Raw genomic sequence first — 22,685 nt, 5'->3', positions numbered from 1 at the left:
AACCTAGACTAAATCCTAGAGAACAATATCAAACTACATTACATTTAACTTTAATGTTTATAAATTTTAAGTTATTTTGTTATTAAGTATTTTTTGCATAACTTGTGTTTTAATTAAAATGTATGGTTGTTGTTAATTAGATAAAGCTACATGATATTAAATTTAGGTGATATAGAGTAGAAATGAAATATGCAAAATCAATTAATCTTAGCCAAAAAAAGGTAATTAACGACGTTTGTATCAAAAAACGCCGCTATAGATTTGACATTTTGTGGCGTTTGTTCCAAAAACGCCGCTATAGATATGACCTTTTGTGGCGCTTGTATCCAAAAACGCCGCTATAGATCTCGACCTTTGCGGCGTTTGTTCCAAAAATGGCGCTATATATATGACCTTTTGTGGCGTTTGTATCAAAAAAACACCGCTATAGATATGACCTTTTGCGGCGTTTATTCCAAAAATGCCGCTATAGATCTCGACCTTTCGCGGCGTTTGTTCCAAAAACACCGCTATAGATATGATTTTTTGTGGTGTTTGTTCCAAAAACGTCGCTATAGATCTCGACCTTTTGTCGCGTTTGTTCCAAAAACGCCGCTATAGATATAGATTTTTTGCGGCGTTTTTGGTTCTCAAATGCCGCTAACTTTAACGGCGCTTCTTGCGGCGTTTTTCCAATGGCCGCTAAAACTTTGTTTTGCTGTAGTGTTTCAATGACTCCATTTACATATTCAAACTTCGAAGTTGTCTTAAATCTACCACCATGAAAATATTGTAGTACATAAATATCACCAGCCATAGGACTACATCAACTGGAAACATAAACCTAACATTAGCACATCAACCAAAAACTTTAAAACAATAACACTTGCTAACAAAAAAAAACTATAGACAAAAATAAACCACATGAACCACATGCTAAATATGCATGCTAACATAAAAAAAACTATAAAGAATCCCAAAGCACGTGAACCACATATTATATTATATCCTCGCATGCTAGCACACAGAATCCTAAAGCACAATACAAAAATAACCAAGTCAACTCAGCTAACCCTAAACAAAAAAAATAACATTGTTACATAAAAATCAACTAAGTAAAATCAACGTATTCTAGAATGTTTGTGTGTGTAAATATATATAAGAGCAAAAAAACCAACCAAGTCAACCAGTAAAACCAAGTAAATATTACTTAAAAATCAACAAAGTCAACAATAGAAAATAAAACTGTTACAGAAAAACTGTAGTCAACCAAAACCCTTCCAACAACATGTTAAATCAAAAAAGGTCGAATAAAGATCTCACCCCTTCGTTGTTCTTTTGCTTTCAACAATGTTCTCCTGTGAGAACAAAAACAAAACACAAAAGTTAAACGAAACAGTTCAAAAAGGTAAAAAAATGATTTTTCGACACAAACAAACAAAGTAAATCAATATTCTTACCGATTTCTACTTCAATGTCCCTCTATTATATTTTCAGTTTGCACAAACTGTCCCCAAAATGTGTCTCGTTTATGGATTTTTCATCTAAAGAAACATTCATGCATGGTCCAAATATGAGTTTTCTCGATGAAGAAAGAAACAATGTTGGCTTTCACTATGAGTTTCAATGAGGGTTTTTGGGTTTAAGATTCGATGCAAAGGATGCTGACTTTTTTGGGGCTTTAAAATCTTTTACAAATGGACGATTCGATTTTTCAAGAACAAAAATCAAGAATCAGTTTTTGCAAAGGAAGATGTTTTTTCCCTGTTTGATTCAAAGAACAAATTGAATGATTGAGTTTTGGTTTAGAGATGAAGAGTTTTTTTTATTCTCGATTTTCCTTCAATGTACGAGGAATAGTGTGCCCGAGAAGCTTAATTATTTAGTTTAGGTTTTCAATAATTTTTTAATTATTTTCCAGCACAACTTAAACACAATCAGCGCCCAATCAACATTAAACGGGTGAGCTAGGCAAGTTAACGTGCCACATCAGTAGAAAATAACGACTCTGTTGGTCAACGATAGAATCTGTTGGTCAAAAGATCACATTGAGATTTTTAAGTTGGAGCGTCACATTGAAATAAGAAAGGACGAGGGTCAAATTATTTTTTAAAGTACAGGGACCTTAGGTACCTTTTTACCAAAATTAAATTAAGTGAATGGCCGGTGGGTTACATATGTAGCGAAATGATTAATCCACGTCATCGATAACGATAAACTGATAAAACGGATGTAATGAATGAACAAAGATAACAGCCTCTAACAACAACCCATCCATTTACATTTCCTCTACGGTTATGGCGACATTTTCGCTTCACTTGAACACTGCAGCAGCTGCTGTTGCAGCGGCGTCTGCAAAATCTGCTGAAAACGACGACGTAAGTGGAGTTCAACTCCCGGACAAGACAAGGAACTCTCGTGTCCTTGTGCTTGGTGGAACTGGTCGGGTCGGAGGATCTACTGCCACCGCTCTTTCCAAGCTTTGCCCCTATCTCCGAATCGTCGTCGGCGGTAGGAACAGGTTAGAGAGCGATAACCCAGTTTTTCACTTGTTTGGTTCACGAGAAAACGGAAGGAAATTGGGGGGTTCCTATATTTTTTTTCCTTTAATTTTTGCCCTTTTTTGGTATCTACTTTAATTGTATATTCTGGGATTTTGGATTATAATTGACCTGATTGATATACGATTTTTTAACAATTTGACCTTATTAATATATATATATATATTGAATAATTTGGGTTGATTGTATGATAGTATATGCTCATAATCGTGTTAATTGTTTGAACCGAGTAGAAAACGACATTTCTTTTACAACTAAAAACACCAGACGGATAGAACCTGATAATTAATAATTCACACTAAAATTTTAGCAGGCTAATTGGTCTTGGTAAAATTCGTACTATTCTCATACAAGGACGGATCTAAAAATTTAAGAAGATTCAAAATTTTAATATTTTTTAAAAACTAATTTATGCAATTATTTTTTCTTTTTCTCTTTATAATACATTAAACTAAATCTGGTTATATAATTGCTCCACTATTTTCCTATGTTTAGGGAAGGACACACGATTTTATGTTATAGGGTAGACAAACTTATAAAATTTATTTTCAATAGAAAATATAAAGAAAACATCTAAATATATAGGACTTTGAAATTTTTAGGGAGGAGACCGTTCCCTCAATCCATCCCTGACAATGCTCTCAATTGTCTACATTTCTTCTTTCCTTCAAAAGAAATAGGAACAAAAAGTTACACTTCTTTGTCATTTCCCTCTCTTCTGTTATGTAATTCCTCAATTTCCTTAAGTGGTTGAGTTGAGTGTCTGAATAACGTAATGCATAGGGAAAAAGGTGCTTCCATGGTGGCTACGCTAGGAAAGAATTTCGAGTTTGCCGAAGTCGACATTAACAAGAAAGATTCACTGGGAGCAGCTTTAAGTGGTGAAGCCTCTTTATGACACTATTTATATTTTCTTATGCATCCATGTCATTCCTGCATGTTGTATCGGTGAACAAAATACATGTGTTACTCCTTCATGCCCTTGGAAAGAAGAACAGAACAGCTAATAGTATCTGCGACTCGTTCCCATGAAATCGGACTTGTTATAGTTGTACCGAATTCAAAAACATAATGAGAATTGTATCATATGTTTCTTCTCCAGATGTGGATCTTGTAGTTCATGCTGCAGGACCTTTTCAACAGGCTCAGAAGTGTACTGTCTTGGAAGCAGCCATAGAGACCCAGGTGAGGCAAAGGTAATTGTTATGCATGAATTTCTTCTTAATTTCAGTGTCATGCATTCTTTTTCATGTGATTCACATAACGTTCTTTTGTATGGTTTAGTATAAGGCGGATCAGATAACTTAGGAATTGTTCTTGTTTCTTATAACAGACTGCATATCTTGACATTTGTGATGATACGAGCTCCGTGTTCCGTGCAAAATCGTTAAAGGACAGAGCAGTCGGTGCAAATATTCCAGCCATAACTACTGGAGGAATCTATCCTGGAGTGAGCAATGATATGAAAATTCTTTTATATGTTCCACAGCTTAATTGCAGAAAATTTGTGGGTGTGTTCAAGCTGTGTAAGATTATAATGAAATGAAGAACCAATGATTGTAAAGGAACCATGTACAAATATAAATGGACTTTTTTTTTGTTAAATTAAAGTGTTTTGTGGTTTGATGCTAGACCTAGAGATGTTATTCTTATACTATTACTCGTAAATGTGAACATCGTTTTAGTAACTTTCTGATCGATAACTATAGATTATGTTATTCGAACTCAGATGCGAGTCTTGGATACAGGTATGGTCAAATTTTTCAAAGTTTTTCAATGTCTCGGTTAGGACTAATTAGCTCGTGACTAGTTAAATCCTCATTGCATTGCTTCTATCTTAATCCCAGAGATAATACTGGTCTTCATATGACAGTGATGGCAGCAGAGCTAGTTCGTGCCGCAAGAAGAGAAAACAAGGGAGAGCCAGAAAGATTAAGGTAATTACACCTGGTTAACACTTACATTAAGTCCAAGAGTAATTCGTCTGGAAAACCAATTTCCAGATACTTCCTTGTTTGAATGAGTGAATGTGCATTCTCAGATTCTCATACTACACGGCAGGCAGCGGAGGCGCAGGGCCAACTATATGAGCAACTAGGTTTTTACTGCTTGGAAAGGAAGTTGTTGCATATAATAAAGGTGAGTATTGCGAAAATTTTACATCATTTTAGCCTGTTTTACTTGGTTTGAAGTTCTTACCCTTTTTCTATAGGATGTATAACATGATTTAAGTAATTTTTTTTATCAGGACAAAAAATCAAATTAAAACCCTATACTGGAATGCTCAATGTGGACTTCGGAAAAGGCATCGGAAAGAGAGATGTTTATTTGTTGTAAGTACTTTTAATGAAGTATTCTTGTCTTCCTACTTCAGTAGAACTTTCTTGCATAAATCTAAATCATCATTTCATTGAATTAGTCATTTCCACTCTAAGGACATCTCGAGATTCTCTGAAAAATGCAGGCATTCAATATGTTGAGTTTCAAATAACATATTCTAGGCAATTCATATCTTCGAGTATAGCAACCTTCTCTCCATTAAAACAATTCTCATTGAAGCAAATTTTCAGGAACTTACCTGAGGTTCAGAGTGTTCATGAGGTCCTCGAAGTACCAACTGTCAGTGCTCGATTTGGAACTGCGCCATTCTTCTGGATTTGGGGAATGGAAGCCATGACAAATCTTCTTCCTTCAGTATGTTCTTATATTATGAGTTTAATGAATATCAGCAATAAGAACTCAGGTCCCAATCACACCTTAAATTATGAGAAAATGGTAACTTAGCTAATGTTCACCAGGAAATTACTGGCATGTCTGATCTGCTCAACAAAGTCTGAATTTAGTAGCTATGTTTTTATCTCCTTTAAACAAGTCCATTCCATTGTGTTATAAAGTAAATGTTGCAGGAATTTCTGAGAGACAGAAGCAAAGTCCAACAGTTGGTTGAATGGTTTGATCCACTAGTGCGAGCAGTTGACAGAATTTCAGGTGAGCGAGTGTCAATGAGGGTATGATGCTGAACCGAACGAGCAAACTGTAATGACTTGTATTCCGATAGTGGCTTTATACTACTTGACAATATATAATATTATGTTAATTTTTCTATAGGTTGATTTGGAATGCACAAATGAGAGGAGTACACTTGCCCTGTTTAGTCACAGGAGACTCTCCGTGTATGTTAACTAAAGTCTCATTGTTCATAAAGCCTTCCCTTAAAATCCCCACAATATGTAATCTGTAGAAGACATTAAGTCTAATACAATCTCAAAATACCTTTGTTTGAAGCTACCAAAATAGATATGACGTATATCGAATTCCATGTATTTCAGGGCAGTGGGAAACTCCACAGCTGCTTTTGCAGTAGCAATTCTTGAGGGTAGCACACAAGCTGGTGTTTGGTTTCCAGAAGAGGTACGAAAAACAACTAAATACTTGTGTTATCTAGACTCGGGGTGAGTGTCGGATTCAACGGTTATGTTCCTGGCACAATATGCTCAATTGTCGGGTTTTTTTGACGGATATGGGTCGAACACAAATATACTCCCATTAATATAATTATAGACAAACTTTATATTTGAATGTTACTATAAATCTTACTTCAAAATCTTTATACAGCCTGAAGGAATTGCAGTTGAGGCTAGAGAAGATCTGCCGAAGCGTGCTGCACAAGGAACGATAGCCTTCGTGATGAACAAGTATGTTGAAGAAGTTAAATCCTTATCTATCTTTCATTCACACTCTTTCTCTAACTGATTGTTTTGATCCATAGGCCACCCTGGATGGTGGAAACAAATCCAAAAGAGCTTGGATTAGGAATATATGTATGAGAATGCTCGAAACTGAGCCGTGTGCTGGCCATTTTTCCAGCTTAGATTCCCCGAAATGCATCTGAGGTACGATTCCTACTTAGCGTTTTCGGTATCGATGACTTGTCAATCCTTGTGACTCAGCTGATCTGTTGAGCTTTGTTTGTCAGATACTGGAAATTACATATAATTTGAGATCATATTTTTAAAGGACAGCAGGTGATTCTCTGGAAGTCATTTACTTTTACAGTCTTCAATTCTTGGTTGAATGGAGCTGATCTCAAAAATCTTAGTCGTGCTGTAATTTTACCGTTAAGTGCTGAGAATGTTGTTTCGAATACATACGAGGTGGTCAAAATATGTACTCAATATCACCTGTTTCTTAATTACAAAGTTGTTGACTTTGCCTTGTTCTATTACAATGTCGGTATCATTGCCAAAATCTCTTAGATGCTTTGGTTGATTCGATTTATTGTTTTCCAGAGAAAATTTGGCAAAAGAAGATGATAACTGAGTTGAAAAACTCATGACTAATTCAAGCTTGATTGGATTAGAATTTAATCGACATTTGATTCAAGTCAACTAGACTCCAGACCTTTAACTAGTTGAATTATACAATGTCTAATTTAACTCCATTAGTTTGTGAATAGCTCATTAATTACTTTCATAATTTTTAAGATTTTGATGACCCTACTTTAAAAATTGATTATGTATTATTAAACTTCTTTTTCTTTCCAGGAAAAACTTAAATATATATTGTTAACAATTGCAATACGTTTGTTTGATTAATAAGTTGTTACTTTCAGATTCTAAAATTACTTCACAATTATTTTAATCATTCTTATTAAATTTGTTAGCTTATCTTTATATTAAGTTCTATGTTGTATTACTAAATTTTATATGTATTTATAAAAAAACAAGACAAAAATTCTAACGAGCAACGAGTCGAGTCGAACAACGAGTTTTTTTAACGAACACAGATCGAGAAAAAAATTATCAAGCTTATCAAGTATGAGTCGAGCACAAATCAAATAATTTTCAAGCGGGTAAAACACTATTAAGCTCTACACGCTCGATAAGCACCCCCTAAAACAATAGAGCAACTAAACACAAATAATATATGATTCTTAATAATGTGAAATTAAAACCAAGCGCTGATCGCAAAAGAAATCCAAGTAATAAGATTCCACAACAGAACTGATCAACTAACTTAACATTGGAATCAAAATGGCGAGGATGAAAAATTAAAACAACCATCAGTCATCCGTCATTTAGCTTCATTACATGACTTCATCTTGCTTATCAAATGTTTAAGTCCATTATAGCAACACTACAACAAGACATGCTGCTGAGATTAGAAATTGAACCTTGGACACCGGAAGCTTTCTACTCCCTCCGGCACTTATAGGACCGGATGCTGCAGGGGCCAAAGTCCCTCCTCTCGTGCTCGAATTAGAACTATTTCAAGCAAAATCAACGTGTCATGGCCTTAAATTAAAACACTATTAATACGAATCACACTGTAAAAGCATTAGAATCTCACCTTCCTGTAAAAATACAGGTCCCATAACCTGTACAAATTATCCACCGAAACAGTAATTAGCAAATGGTAGGGCTTGTAGAAAAGAATTAGAGCATTTATATATATATATATATATATATTTTTGGATAAACAACACTTGATAGGAAACAATCTTGGTCTATGTTACTTGGGCTCATGAGTGTGTGTAGGATATGTATCTAAATGAGCGTGTTCGATATTTTCTATGTTTTTCATGTATTTGGAGGGTTCTTGGAAGACGGTAACTCTATACCCGTGTTCGAAAATGTCGGACGCTAGTATTCGAGGATAAATAAAAGTGGGGGCAACGTTTATCTTTCATAGAGAAAAATACTTGAAAGACAATCAGCACAATAGAAACGCGTAGATAACAATTCACTGACGCATGCATACAGTTCGAACTATGATTCCCCCTATAATGTATATTTATCCAATTAAACAAAATAAACATCAGGTAGGATAACGCACAGGCAATGTACATCCATGGATCTGAAATTAGTCTTGATAAAACTGTAAACATGCCAAATGCAACAATAGCAAATGGCTGATGTCCTCGAGCAAATCGGCTTAGTTGGTAGAAAGTTCAGCTTCAATCTATGATACTGTTCCATAAAACCAAGAAAATAAAAACAGTAGAACAGGGAATTCTTGCTAAATATATTAACTAAAAAAGGTTTAACAAGCAATTAGACAAAAGCATGCTAATTTTTTTTTTAAATTTTCTCAATAATATTTTAGGAGCCTGGATGTGAAGCTTTGAACACAAGTCATCAGCAAAACAAGACAACATAGAAATATCGTTCTCCATGCTTATCATTGAATTACAATTACAAATACTAACAAGAAGATCCACAATTTAACAACTAGAAACATAGCGCATACAATCACTTTAAAGAATCCATACTTTAATAGCAATGTCAAGATTATGAAAATTTAGCTTTGTAGCTCCAAAGAGGTACGTTTCTTTCCATAAAACGATTCCCATACAAAAGCCTAGATCGAAAAGGAAACTATTAAAAACCATCAAGTTCTTTTCAAAGAAAACCCAGATCTTGAAATTGCATCAAATAAGCCTGCTAGCAAAAAATTATTAACAGTACCGAAAGTTTATATTCTACTCGAGCATTTTAAAAATAAATACTGCAGATAAAATCAATAAGATCAACATGATAAGGAAACTTATGCAAACTTACTTGGATCATTAGTAGTAGTTGTGGCTGTCCCATCAAAATCACATGTCCCGCCAACAGTATGCATTTTTTGATAATAATCATTGTAAGCATAAGATGCATGGTTCTTGATGTTATTCGGGAGATAGCACGGCTTCCCGGATTGTATAGCGCTGCAATTGGCCTTGCCTTGCCCACATGCCCAGTTAAGCCCATCTTGCAACTTATCTTCACTAGCATCATCTTTTGCCACACAGAAAACTGTAGTAGAATTTCCTGTGATCTGACTCGAACCACTTAAACTCAGAGGAAAAACAGCGCTCCCATTCTTAAAAAGCAACCCCCAGTTTTTCTCAGAGACAGGCCCCGGTCTCTTGTCTTCATTAAACAATTCATAAATGTATGTGTTGATAGGAATGGTTGGTTGACTAGGTGGGCCTGAATTATTGGAAACTCGCCTGATCAAATTATTAATGAAGGTCTCGGCGTTTTCCACTGTGGCATCAGGTTCGTTGGATCCACCTTGCCAAGGCCATCCTGTTTCTGTGACAATGATAGGGATAGCAGAAAAATTGAGAGCATCCATAGAATAATAGGTTGCATCAACCATTGCATCAAACATGCTGTTATAGTGGAACAAAGTGTTCGGGTCAACAATTTGTTTGACAGCGGGGAGAGGTTTGAAAAGAGCATAATCAATTGGAAAAATGCCTTTTCCATTTGAGTAACCATAATATGGATAGGCATTTAACATGTAAAAGGAGTTGGTGTTCTTCAAAAACTGTAGAAGCTGGTATACTGTAGAGTTCCATGAGGAATTAAAGGTAGCAGTAGACGGGGGAAAAGGCTTGGGGATGATGTCCATGGATTGTGGGGTCGAAACTTTAACCTGAAAATTGAGATCAGCAGCCACAAGAGCCTTGTGCAGGTTATTCATAGCGATAACTAATACTGGGGCAGCATGAGCGACTGAGGTAAGAACCTCACTGCCAACAGCAATGGCTGTAATGTTGGTGGAGGGCACGTAAGAAGCAACATTTTTGTTGATCCATGCGGCGGCAGCTGATCCGGATTCTCCGATTCCTAGGACTTCCTCATTTGTCACGCTGACTGTAACTTCAATCCGACTACCAGCCAGGGCTTTCAGCATGTGAGAGTCGGCATCATAAAGCCGTATATGAGTGATTTGATGGGCTTTGACAATAGCAACCACATCTGAAGCTGATGGCATGCTAGAAACATCTGTGCCTATGTTTACCCCAACAAATGCACCTATAATGAAGAATCTAGTCAGAAAAAATCTACAAGAAACGCTACTACATGACCTAGCAATTTAAAGTACTTATTACCCGGAAATATAACTAGTTTTGTTTCAACTTTCAATGACATTCAGGAACAGTATTGCAACCATTAGAAGTTCAAACAATGATTACGATTAGGCTAAGTAAAATCGGAACAAAATCTCAAAAACACAAAAAATGTCAATTACATTGATTATCATTTTTACAGCTGATGCTTGAACCTGCGTAGATTCAACATTCCGAACAGAAACTGACAGAAAAAGAAGAGACTCTAGACAAATTTTCTAAATTACCTTGAACATTGGAAAACATGCCAACTAGAACCAGAAGCATGCATCCAAGACATCTTTCAAGACTCATCTGGTCGTTAAAAATCTTCAATCTAAAAAGGCAGTCTACTGCAATTTGCTCTCAGATGCACGTAGATGTTAAATGTTCTGCAAACAAAAGCAGAGTCACAGAGTTTAATTCAGCTAAGTCAGAAAAATTAAAGGGATAAAAGACAAAATAAACAGCTCATAAATCCCTAGAAATTCTTAACTGCATAATAAAACTCTGTTCAAAATAATAGCCTCGGGCTTCAAAAACTAATACGGAAAGTGTGCAACTTTGGTGCAAGGTAAATGTTTCGTAAGTTAGGCAAAGTAAAATTTCGTATTCATCTACACGAGGATAGTGTTACACATACTAACCAGGTAGATGACACCTAATTCATCTATACGAGGATAATGCTGCATGCAACCTTTTAAAGCACATTACTACAAATCTACATTCACGTATTACTGGACAGGAAAAAGCAGATGTGGAACTCTTTTGACTCCTAATAAATAAATGGTAAAACTACAAGGCAGATCTCTAACCTATAGACTGAAGAGCAAATTAATCCCTTTACCATAAAAATGAGCAAATAAGTCCCTCTACATTCAACTCTGAATATAAGAACTAAAATTTTAAACGTCAATAAACTTGAACATCAAGTGCTAACTTGTCGTGCTTTAAAGTATCGTGACCAAAAGGAAAAACCAAAGTTCAATTCTTTTTTTAAAACACAACAATGATTTAGTTGCTCACTTTTTTCCTACATAGCTTTCAAACATGACAAGTCAGGATTTTTTTTTTCATTCTCAAAACTTGTATTAGAGAAATCAGTTTGCTCCTAAAAGCTTAAAGTGGAAGACTCGGTAGACATTTTAACCCAGATAAATAAACATGACATTGCATAACAATCATCAAATGCATTAACTATTCCGTGAAGCAGCAATTGACACTACGTCAAGCAGAAATTTCAGTAGCAACATTTATTGCGTCCAAAATGAATTAATCACCTCCAAATTAGGGGTCAACGTTCGATTGAGTCAGGTCAAGTAAAAAAAATTCAAATTATTTGAGTTGATGAATCATATTTTATAAATCAAATTTTATTTGAAATTTTTTCGATTCGAGATGAGTTTTTGAGTTTCCGTGTAAATTTAATTGTAAATATTTATAATATTAGGATACTATTTGATTCTTATTTAAATAGTTTTTTATAACCGTATACAATAAATATTATTTCTTCACAATTTTTTCATATGTTCTCAACTCTAACTTAAAAACCAATTTACTTAAAAAAAAATTCGAGCCGAGTATATGATATCACAACTCGAAAGTCAATTCGAGCTGAGTTTTTTGAGTCTATTCGAGTTTTGCTCACCCTACTCCATATAAGTCGTTTAACTGAATAAGAGAACACCCTCAGTTGGAAGTGGATAAGAACAGTACAAAATATCAATTAGAATGGGGAAATTCTTTAAAAAAAATACATAGTTTAGCTTAAAGAGAACAAATGATTTCGATAATTATAAGAAATCCAAAGAACCAGATAGATGTCTCTAGTTCCATCAAAGTAGATGAATGACAACACAACAGTGCAAGAAAACTCTAACCCCAGATGGCAAAAATCGCATTTTTAAAACTACCCAGAAGCAAACTCCAAATAATAATTTAAAATAAAGCTACCCCAGATGAAGAAATCAAGAGAAGGAAGTACCTGATCCAAGGTGCAGAAAAAGGAAGAACAAAACCCCAAGTGAGACAAAACTAATAATGCAGTGGAGAGAATATCAAACTTAAATGTGAAAAACTAAAAGAATCCCAAAAGCCCCACATAAACCTTCTTTACATAAATGTGGAAGCCAGACCAGCCGTGAAAGAAAACACAGTAAAGAGCTTCACTCACGGCTTGAGCTTAAATTAAAGGAGCGGTATCATTAGAATTAAGAAAGAATAAAAACTAGTCGGTGTGTGTCTAATTTATTCCTCTTTTGTGTTTTAGATGTCTGGATTTTTTTGGTCGTATTTTAGATTTTATTCTATAATTATTTTTAGAATATCTCGGTAATTTAATTAAAATTTATAACACATAAATAAATATTTATTTACAATAAAATTTAAATCAAGGGTGACTCCTCCAATTCCAGATAAAAGCATACCTAAAACCCATTTCATAGGAATTTGCATATTGTACACCAAGAGTGACGATGATAGAATTCGAACTTGACATTACAAGCTTAAATTAATAAATCACAACCATTTGTGCCGACACTCATTGAGATAAACAAATATCTTTTAACTCACATTAAAACAATATATCTTTTCACCTCAATCCCAAATCTTAAATCCTAAACCCAACATCTCAAACCTTAAAACTCATACCTTAAACCTTAAAACTTAAATCTTAAACTCTAAATCATAAACAGTAACCTTAGAAAGAAAAAAATGTTTATTGTAAGTTAAAAAATATTTATTTATGGGTTATAAATTTTAATTAAATCTAATTTATTTATTTACATATAATGACTATATATTGATGTAAAATTTATTAATTTTATAAGGTGTAAATGGATCCTAACACATTTAAAATATTACAAATATATTTTTATTCAACTCGTTATTATTATAAGTAGAATTAAAATATTTTAAGACTAATTTTAAGAGTTGTAATTTTCATTTCTCTTTGTTTTCACAATTAAAATGTTTTTGAACTAAATTTTATGATTTGAAATTTTTTATTGTAAAAATAAAAATAAAATGAAGAGACATAAATTAAAATTGATACATAGAAAGTACATGAGTTCTCAAAATTGAAGTGGTTAAGATTTTGTGAGAGTGAATTAGATTTCAAAATTTATGTTTATTTTTTCAAAAAATATCGAAGGAGAAAAAGATAAAATAAATGCATGTTACGTGTCACATATTTATTAGATAAAAATATTGTAATAAATAAGTGGGAAATAGAAATATACTTCTAATTTGATCAAAAATTACTTTGAGGAAAAAACCTTACACTTAAAACAAATTCACTCATTTTTCAAATAAATCTTCATTTTTAACTTTCTCAATAGCCCTTCAAAAAAACTAAATATTAGATGTGATAATCAATGTTTTAAAATTTTGTTAGAACTTCAATTTTCGATCCAATTATCTATTTTAATTTTTTTTAACAATGGCAACTGGATTTTATTAATAACGAAAGGAATCAACATTACAACACATCAAAATATAGAAAGAAATTTAGAGAAGTCACCAAAATACTCATACAAAAGAAACAATTAAAACTAAATATACGAAAAAATAAAACATTCCAATGAGAATGACTAGGGATGGACCTAGACGGGGGCGGTTGCCCCTTTAAAAATATAAATTACCATATATTTTAGAAATTTTCTATGTATTTTTTATTTAAAATGTGTTTTCGCCCCACTAAAATTTTATAAGTTCAAGTTCGTCCCCTAACTTAAATTCTTGCGTCCATCATTTTGAATGACGACCAACATCAAAACCCAGTAACCTTAAAAAAACTCATTGTCTCTATCGAATGAAAAACTTGACAAAGTGATAAAGAAACGGAGAGCAAACCAAATAATCTGGCAGACTGTTTCGCTAAACAATCTGATTATATCGGCAAATAACCTTTTACGTAAAGAGGGGATTTAACTATAGGTGACCACCGACTAACCAATAAAAAAATAAATGTTATGATGGTTTTGTGCGAGAACCAAAACGACCCGTAAAGGTATGCGAAAAACGTACCAAACCCATGATGATCGTTGCATAAGAACAGAGAAAAATAATGTCACACGGACAAAAAATCTTATTCAAAATTAAAAAAGACTCAAGCAAAAAAACTAAAAGACATTATATAAAAAAACAAGAGAACTATTAGTTATCGGCGATCAATAACCAATATTAAGATTGGTGTTGCTGTCAGCTAAACAAAAATCAAAGAGAAAAAAAAAAGACGACACAAAAATATTATTTATTTTAATTTTTTAATTGATCCAAAATAATGTATTCATTATATGTTATGTTGAATGCAAAATATATAGAAATGATTAACACTTCAAAGAAATTCACATTTAGTGACAATGCAAATAAACACTAAAAGCATTAAATTTAGACACTAAAATACATAGTGATAAAATTTTTAAGTCGTCACTAATAACTTCATCAATATTATATCAGTGACAGTTATTTTAACCAGGCTTAAAACAAAAATTGCCTAAACTATCCACCGGAAAACGTTTTATTGCATATAAAAATTTTCGTCAAAAATAGGTGTCTAATGTTTCCAACGTTACATTTTTAGGTGCATGGACGTTAGCCACCGTTAAAAATCTCTGTTAAGTGATACGTGTCACATTCTGGTAATTTTGAGAATTTATTTAAAAATATTTAAAAATAAAAAATATTTTTTATTAAAAAAAACCAAATAGCTTCCCGTGTCTCCCTTCTCTACCCTTTCCTTTACCCTTTCCTCTTCCATCTTCCATAGCGCTTGTTAGTCAACCATGACTTTCACTGCTACCGTCATTAACACTAGTGTTGAGTCTCGATCAAACCCTCATCGTTCTTTCATCGTAATCTATCATTGTTTGTCATGGAGAAGCGTTCAAAGGTTCATCAGATTTTTAAGCCACCATCGTTGTTCTTTTTCGATTCCGACCGATTCTACGACACCGTCACCACCATTCGAACCACCGTACACTTTTGACCAAAACCCAACCGTTCGACAATGAAGATGATGGTCGACAATGGTTGGTAATGAGTTGAAATGAGAAATTTTAGTTTTTAGGTTTTTTTATAATTTCAATAAAAAAAATTAGGTTTTTTATAAATAAATTAAGCTTTTTTATTTTTTCCTTTTTAAAAACAATATTTTTGTTATTAAAAAATTTAAAAATATAACGGTAGTTACCTAAAAATATAACTGAAAAAAGTTATATACCTATTTTTAGCGAAAAATTCTTTACGCACTAAAATATTTTTCGAGGCATACATTGGACACTTATTTTTACATTAAACCTTCTAAATATTATCACAATTGTTCATTTTTTGTGACCATCTATTCAACACAATTATCAATATAAATTTTGATGAATTTGTTTGACAATAAAAATATATTTTGTGACCATCAATTATCCAAGTAGCCGCGCGTGTCGTTGTAGGGGGGGAGAAGATATCAGATTGGACGGGCCGACGTTGAGGAACATTGTGTATCTTGATTTCAGCATGTTCAGCACCGCATTGTCCAATTCCTTGTATGAATTCGCGGCGACCGCGGTGGCTCGTGGCAGTGTTTGTCCCATTTTATGTAACAGTACATGCATGGGGTAATCGAAGTTACCGGTGGCTACTCCATTCGGTAAGTCTGCAACATGTATCTTAGCAAATTCTTGAACAAAAATCAAGTGCTCTGTCTTGAGGATCTGCAAAACGTTTATGAGTTCACACCATGATTACCTGCATCATGGGATATATAAATGCTTACCATTGATCCTTATGTGCTTGAGAAAAAAAATGGGTCTCGGCATGAACGAAGAGTGCCCGATGACTAGCGGTCCAAAACGCCACCCAAGGGACCTTCAATTCATCTGCAATATCAGCCCCAAAATGATAAAATGCATCTGTTATCAAACAATCAATAGGCCTAACGGTTTCCTCCACAAGTGCAACTATGGCATCTTTGAAATTCTGGGGCAATGCCTTAAGAAAATAGTCCACTTGCTCATGAGGTTTCCTCTTTTAGCAATGACCATACCCCTCCGGTAATCCATTCCGTACATTATAAGGCTTGAAGCTTTAATGCTCCTCCTCGTGATGATCTTTCGAAAAAGTTAAGCCGTTCGATTGTTCCGTGCAAAGGAAAGAAAATACTGCACCGGGGGAAGACTCCGGTAGCCGAGGAATGATGTGGAGAAGAGGGGCTGCGTGTGTGTCGAAACGGAAGGCCAACACCACTATGTGTTTAGAAGGCTTCTTGAACTTCTCCATTGTTGTTTACTCAACTTAAATAACAAATGCCTAATCTACTCGAACTTATTCTCAGTGGTAAATTAAAAATATTATAAGTTTAACATATTTACTGTAATATCTTCTTATATATTACAATCATAAGTATATCAATCGAATTAAATTTAATAAAAATAGGATAAAGTATACAAATGGTCCCTAGACTATAGAGCATTGCTTTGTTGAGTTCTCTGAGTATTAAAAAATATAAAATGATCCCCAGACTATAGAGGATTATTTTGTTGAGTCCTCCAACTATTAAAAGTCATAAATTGGTCACTTAACTATTCATATGTTCCAAACTCGTCATTTTTTCGTTAAAAAATTGACGGCGATCAAAGTTGTACGTTAACTTGTTAACTAAGATATGATACTCGTTTGAGATTTTAAGATCAGATTTTATCATATCACAATCAGTGAGTCAACGTCCAGGCCAGACTGCCATCAATTTTTTAACAGAATAGGACGAGTTTTCTGTAAATAGTCGGGTGACTATTTTGCAACTGTTAATAATCGGGGGACTCAACAAAGTAATACACTATAGTTGAGGGACCATTTTATAACTTTTAATAGTCAGAAAACTCAACAAAGCAATGTCCTATAGCCGAGGGACCATTTGTGTACTTTGCCCTAAAAAAGTTGCTACAACTAATTTAAAACTGGTGCTCTACAATTTGTGTTGCAATAAACAGTTTGCTTATACAGGGTAGAATGCACATGCCTTGAAGAATAAAGGGCTAACGTGAAAGCAAAAGACGAAAACAACATTATATTCAATTTTAACATACATATAAAATAATTGTATAAATGTTATAATTTTAAATATTTTCATTAATTGTCGTTAAAATTAACCGTTACTTTATTATAAAAGCTATTCACTTAATATAAGTTTCTTTTCTCACATTTTTAACTTAAAAGCTGAAATAGAAGAATAAAAGATGCATATCCAATTGTCACGGCCGTCTTTCGGGTGGACTTTGGAATTGGGCTTCGACTTGAATGAATTGGGTTAGAGTCGTCACCGATCATTTTTAAAAAATATATTTAAGCTGATCGGACACCATCTTACATGATCTGCGTTTTACCAGAAATATGTCGGGTTCGAGAGTCGGTTAAGGTCAAGGAAGGATTAGCACCCTTGAACCGTCCTTTCGGTACCAATTAATTTATCGGTTGCCTTTAATTAAGAAAATTTAAATTTAAATTAAAACTTAAAATTCAATTCGAATTAATTACCTTTGATCGATTGAAATTACTACTGAAAAAGTTAAAAATATGTTAGATAATAAATAATAAATGAATATTAAAAAATCAAAGGGAAAAATAAAACAATAAAAAAAAATTAAAAACACGAAAAGACAAAAAACCTTTAAAAAGTGTAGTTCCAAGATGGCCAGGAAATTGAAAATTGCACCATATCCATAAAGAAACAAGTTCTGATGATAAATGCTCGTCTCAAACTGGCTCTTTAAAGCATATTCATTAAAGATGGATGTCATTGATGGGACAGTAAAAAAATTAGAGTGTACATGTATGCGCCTGTTGCAACCGGAAGATCAAATGAAGTAGTAACCTCTGATAAAGACCGTAACTGGTTTATATTCCCTTCCTTTGTATTGCATTTTCGGTTGCTAATACATCACAGGTCGTTGCCCAAGAAGCATCTGCTTCCCATACTGTGGCCCACTTGGATGAAAATATACTTGAGGTGATTGCATCATTTCTACTCTCTGTTTCCTTAACTTCCTTATCGAATTCTCCAGACGAAGATGCAACACCTCCAAAAATAGAACTGAGATCATCAACAATGTTTGCAGTTGAGGAAGCTTTCTTCATGCTAGATGCTACTTCAGGTCCTCTCTTGTTTTGTCCATCAAACATGGGATCCAAATTGTTAGCTCTTGGCCTTGGAGCACTGCTGGGTCGAGAACCCATAAAAAAGGATTCGAGATCGTCATCATTTTTTTGCTGGCTTGCCCTCGCAGAAGCAGCTGCTCTTTCCCTAGCTTCAGATGCTGCCCTTTCACGGGCTTCAGCTTGTGCTTTCTGCACTGCAGCTCTTTTGTTTCCCCCTTTTTATTTTCGTTTGTGCAGGCCCCACCGCCACTTCATTGCCCCAGAGCTTTGCATTGGGTCGTTGGTTGAAGCAGAGTTGAAAGTAAGGTACAGAGAGAGTGCGAAAATCCCCCTTTTCTCTAAAATGTTTCCCTTTTTTATAGGAGTATTTTGGAAGGCTTTGTGCTTCGTGTAATCAAGTTTATTAGCTTAGTGTGTGGGGGTAGTGGAATGGTGGAGATAGTGGGGGTTGTTGGGTAGCTGAGATAATGATGGGTATTTGCAAAAAAAATTAATAAATAATATAATAATAATATTAATTAATTAATTAATAATATAATAAAATATTTTTGTAAATCCGGACAAAAATGGATGTCTACACCAATTAATACTAAAATATTTGAATATAATGTATGTTAAAATTACACCATTTATATGTATGTTAAAATCAATGCTAAAAAGGAAAACGAACCATTTTGATGTTGAAATTATATCATATTTGTTTGTTCTGTCAACCCACAGATAACAATCACCACTCTAAGTCTGACATCAACAATAAAAGTTTATATAGAAAGCATCACGTAAGAGGAGAGAAAGGATCCTTTTCCTCTCTCTCACTTTCTCTATCGATTAACATCACTATCTATCGTCTACCTCTTTTATAGAATTACCGGTTATGTTTCAGCATCGAAATCAAATGAGATAAATCACCTAAAATTATTATTTTTTTCATTTCCCCCCTTAATGCTGCTAATTCCATTAAAAATTCATCTGAACCCCATAACGATCCGGTTGCTTTGTAAATCGCTGAAAACTCCATCCAATTACTATCTCACTTATTAGTTGAAGACGTGGTTTGATATTTTAAGTGTGTTTTGTTTACATTTATATTATATCAGTGTTATTGAAGTTCTCGTAAGATTAAATATGTTATTTGAAATTAAAGATGATGGAGTTTTTATTTTGACATTATTATGCGTTACAGTAATGTCCTAAAATTTTTTGTGTTGTATTTCATGTTGTACTGAGATATAAATGGTATAATTTCTAATAATGGATAATTAATTTATCATAAACCCCAACGATTTTTCTTTCTTAGGTTTCTCTCGTCACTTGAAAACCCTTTTTTTTCTTTAATCTTAATTTGATCGGCGGTGAGACTAGTTTTAGTATTAATTGTCGAGCGTCGGTTTTCAGTGACGCAGCGATATAGGCCCTGGGGCCACTGGCCCCCAAAAGTTTTTTTTACCATTAAAAAAATAAGAATAATTATCAATTTAGACCTTTAAATTTTGATTTTACCCCCATTTTCTATTGTTAATTATACTTTGCCCCCCAAACTAAAATCTTGGCTCCGTTCCCGTCGGTATCCATACGTTTTTCTTTTATATTCTTATATTCATCTTTGATTCATCTTTATCTTTTACTTTTCAATAATTTTATCTTTATGATATGTTTTCATCTACTTTTTGGCATGCTTTTGGTCTTTTTATCGGTCGTTTGATTGTTTTTTCTCTCTTCATTTTATATTTTTCTCAAGGTTAAATTTGACGACGTCTCGATTGATCAAGATGGTGCTTGTTTGTTATCTTCTTGATCTTTTTATGATTTTGACCCTCATATTAGATTTGAATACTCGGTTATGTTCGTTGATAGTCTTCTCACGTCGCTCGACTCTGATATGCGATTTGTCGGTGGTCTTTCAGTAGTTTTAATTCCCTATTATAGTGTACTTGTCCATGCAATCAAATCTATTTGTATGCATCCTTATTTGAGTTTTTTGTTGTGTTTTTAATTTTTTTTCTTATTTGCTCTTTGTTTGATAGTGAGTAGCTAGTTTATTGTGTCAGTGAATATAAAAAAATATATTAATTATGTGTTTAGTTTACGATCCTAATTAGAAACGTTGATTGTAATTCTGAATTTTTTTGTTGTTGATAAAACTAACTTTCCTATTCAAAAATAATTTCTAATGAGTATTGAATTTATGATGCTTCAAAATTTATAGTCTAGTAAAAATCGAATGATATCAAAATTCGAATAAATCTGCTATCGTAAAAATAATTCACTTATCAATTATATTAATATTTTGGATCAAACCTGATATCATATTACTTCAATTAAAGTCTCCAATTGAGAATTATCAGAATCAATTAGAAATTAGTTGATAAGGTAGATAACTCAAAGGACAATTTCCAAAAACATTTTACCCAACTGTTATACATTTTTTCCTTCGTTTAGAAGGAGGTTTTTAATAAAACATATAGTTTAGGCTTTTAAATTAATAAAATCATATTGCTGAACCAAAAAATAGAGAAACTTGCATATTTTCGGAAATGCATGAAGAAGGGAGACAAAACTCATCTTCGTCCATTCTTATCCAAACCGAGAGCTAATATAGAGAGGAGGGGAATCAAGACTTTAGAATTCAATTGTTACGTTCCAAAATTAGGGTAGAAGAATCCAAGCTTTAGAATCCATCTTCCTTATTTTACATCCAGGGTAAAATTTTAGTTTTATATTTTTTATGATAATTGACAGCAGACTAAAATCATATTTTATAATACAAATCATAAATATCCTCTAACAAAACATTATGATTGTTGGGTGTGGATCCCAACAACTAGAATGGATACTCTTTTTGTTTTGATCTTCTGATTGGAAACAATTGAGGTTTGTCTCTATAATTTTTTAAGACAGATTCTCAGTCATTCTTTTGGTGTTCAAGTTTGTTGGCCGCATGTCTCTAAGGATACAATAACTAGATGATGAACAACATAGCTGCTTAGATCACTAACCATCTTTGCCTTCGTCTATCACTGAAAAACTAGTAGAAGAGAAAAACTTGTTCTGAACTGTTTGAACACATAAAAATTGTAACTTGTAAAACTTATGTTCAACCCAGCGAGTTAACACAATATTTATATGATATTTTCAAGAAAGATTTACTAAAATCAGATATCTTTTAATATTCAAATTTAAACACATAATAATATCTTTTAATTTGAAATATTCAAAAGATATATTCCCTTTTTCCCATAAAAATTGTCCATTACTGACTTTTTTGGGTCAATTTATTTTGACTAATTATTATTTAAAATTTATAATTGATAAAAATGTAAAAATATATTTTAAAAACCTTCAATCAAATAGTTTTCAAATATATATTTTATAAAATTTAATTATTTAAAATATTTAAAATGATCAAGGTCAAAGTTCAAAATTTTTGACTTTTTTAAAGTCAACAAGGGACATTTTTATGAGACGGAGGGAGTAGATACTTTTACTATTCAAAATTAAAAATTTATTATTTTAATTTGAAATATTCAAAAGTATATAATTATATTTAATATTCAAAGTTAAATAGATAATAAATACTTTTTCAAATTGACATATTCAAAGAGTAATTATCCTACTAATATTCAAATTGAAAAATATATTTTAATTTGCAATTGTCAAAATGAATATGAATTTAATTTAAATATTAGATACATTAACTAAATTCACTCTTTTTCTAATAATCCCCTATATGAATGAAATTGATGATTTTATTAAAACATTTCGACACGATGTGGTGATAGACTCTACGATTGATAGTTGCATAAGGTAGGTGTCCTCTTTTGAACATTCCCTTGTGATAATATATTTACTTTACTGGCTAAACAATAGATGTGATGTCCTTAAACTGTTATGTCATTTGTGTAAACAATGACATACTTCACACAACTACCCCTCTGACAAGAATTTAGTTCTCATGGGTACGTCCTTAAAGCCATGAATATAGTCTGGTTCTACAAAAGTTTGAAAGAACTATGCCCAATAGCCTCTTTAAAGCTGTCATACTTCACTCTAACATAGGTGACTTATGTTGCTCAGCTCACCGAAGCACACAATGGTAATTAAAAGCTTTGCTTAGTCTATAC

At 33.1% G+C, this 22,685-nt stretch overlaps 1 protein-coding gene and 2 pseudogenes across 2 annotated transcripts; 1 reads left to right on the top strand and 2 right to left on the bottom strand.

Annotated features, from left to right (window-relative positions):
* Positions 1 to 2,241: 2,241 nt before the first annotated feature.
* LOC120184419 lies at positions 2,242 to 6,717 on the top strand (annotated as a pseudogene).
* An 896-nt stretch (positions 6,718 to 7,613) lies between these two features.
* On the bottom strand, positions 7,614 to 12,600 carry LOC120184374 (glucan endo-1,3-beta-glucosidase 4-like). 2 transcript variants are annotated; one of them, XM_039188862.1, is made up of 6 exons: positions 12,407 to 12,600; positions 10,777 to 10,814; positions 10,671 to 10,744; positions 9,101 to 10,348; positions 7,890 to 7,917; positions 7,614 to 7,804 (listed from the first exon to the last, which is right to left on the bottom strand). In XM_039188862.1, the coding sequence occupies exons 3-6, from the start codon at positions 10,735 to 10,737 to the stop codon at positions 7,666 to 7,668; spliced, it is 1,482 nt and encodes a 493-aa protein (XP_039044793.1). In that variant the 5' UTR covers positions 10,738 to 10,744; positions 10,777 to 10,814; positions 12,407 to 12,600; the 3' UTR covers positions 7,614 to 7,665. The 2 variants fall into 2 exon arrangements, with proteins under 2 accessions (XP_039044793.1, XP_039044792.1); XM_039188861.1 differs by having other exon boundaries at positions 10,777 to 10,816; positions 12,379 to 12,413.
* Positions 12,601 to 15,833: 3,233 nt separating this feature from the next.
* On the bottom strand, positions 15,834 to 16,689 carry LOC120184378 (annotated as a pseudogene).
* Positions 16,690 to 22,685: the final 5,996 nt, after the last annotated feature.

This window comes from Hibiscus syriacus, unplaced genomic scaffold (genome assembly GCF_006381635.1).
Source record: "Hibiscus syriacus cultivar Baekdansim isolate YM2019G1 unplaced genomic scaffold, ASM638163v2 tig00112888_pilon, whole genome shotgun sequence".
NCBI lineage: Eukaryota > Viridiplantae > Streptophyta > Magnoliopsida > Malvales > Malvaceae > Hibiscus > Hibiscus syriacus.
This window is presented reverse-complemented; position numbering and strand designations above follow the sequence as displayed.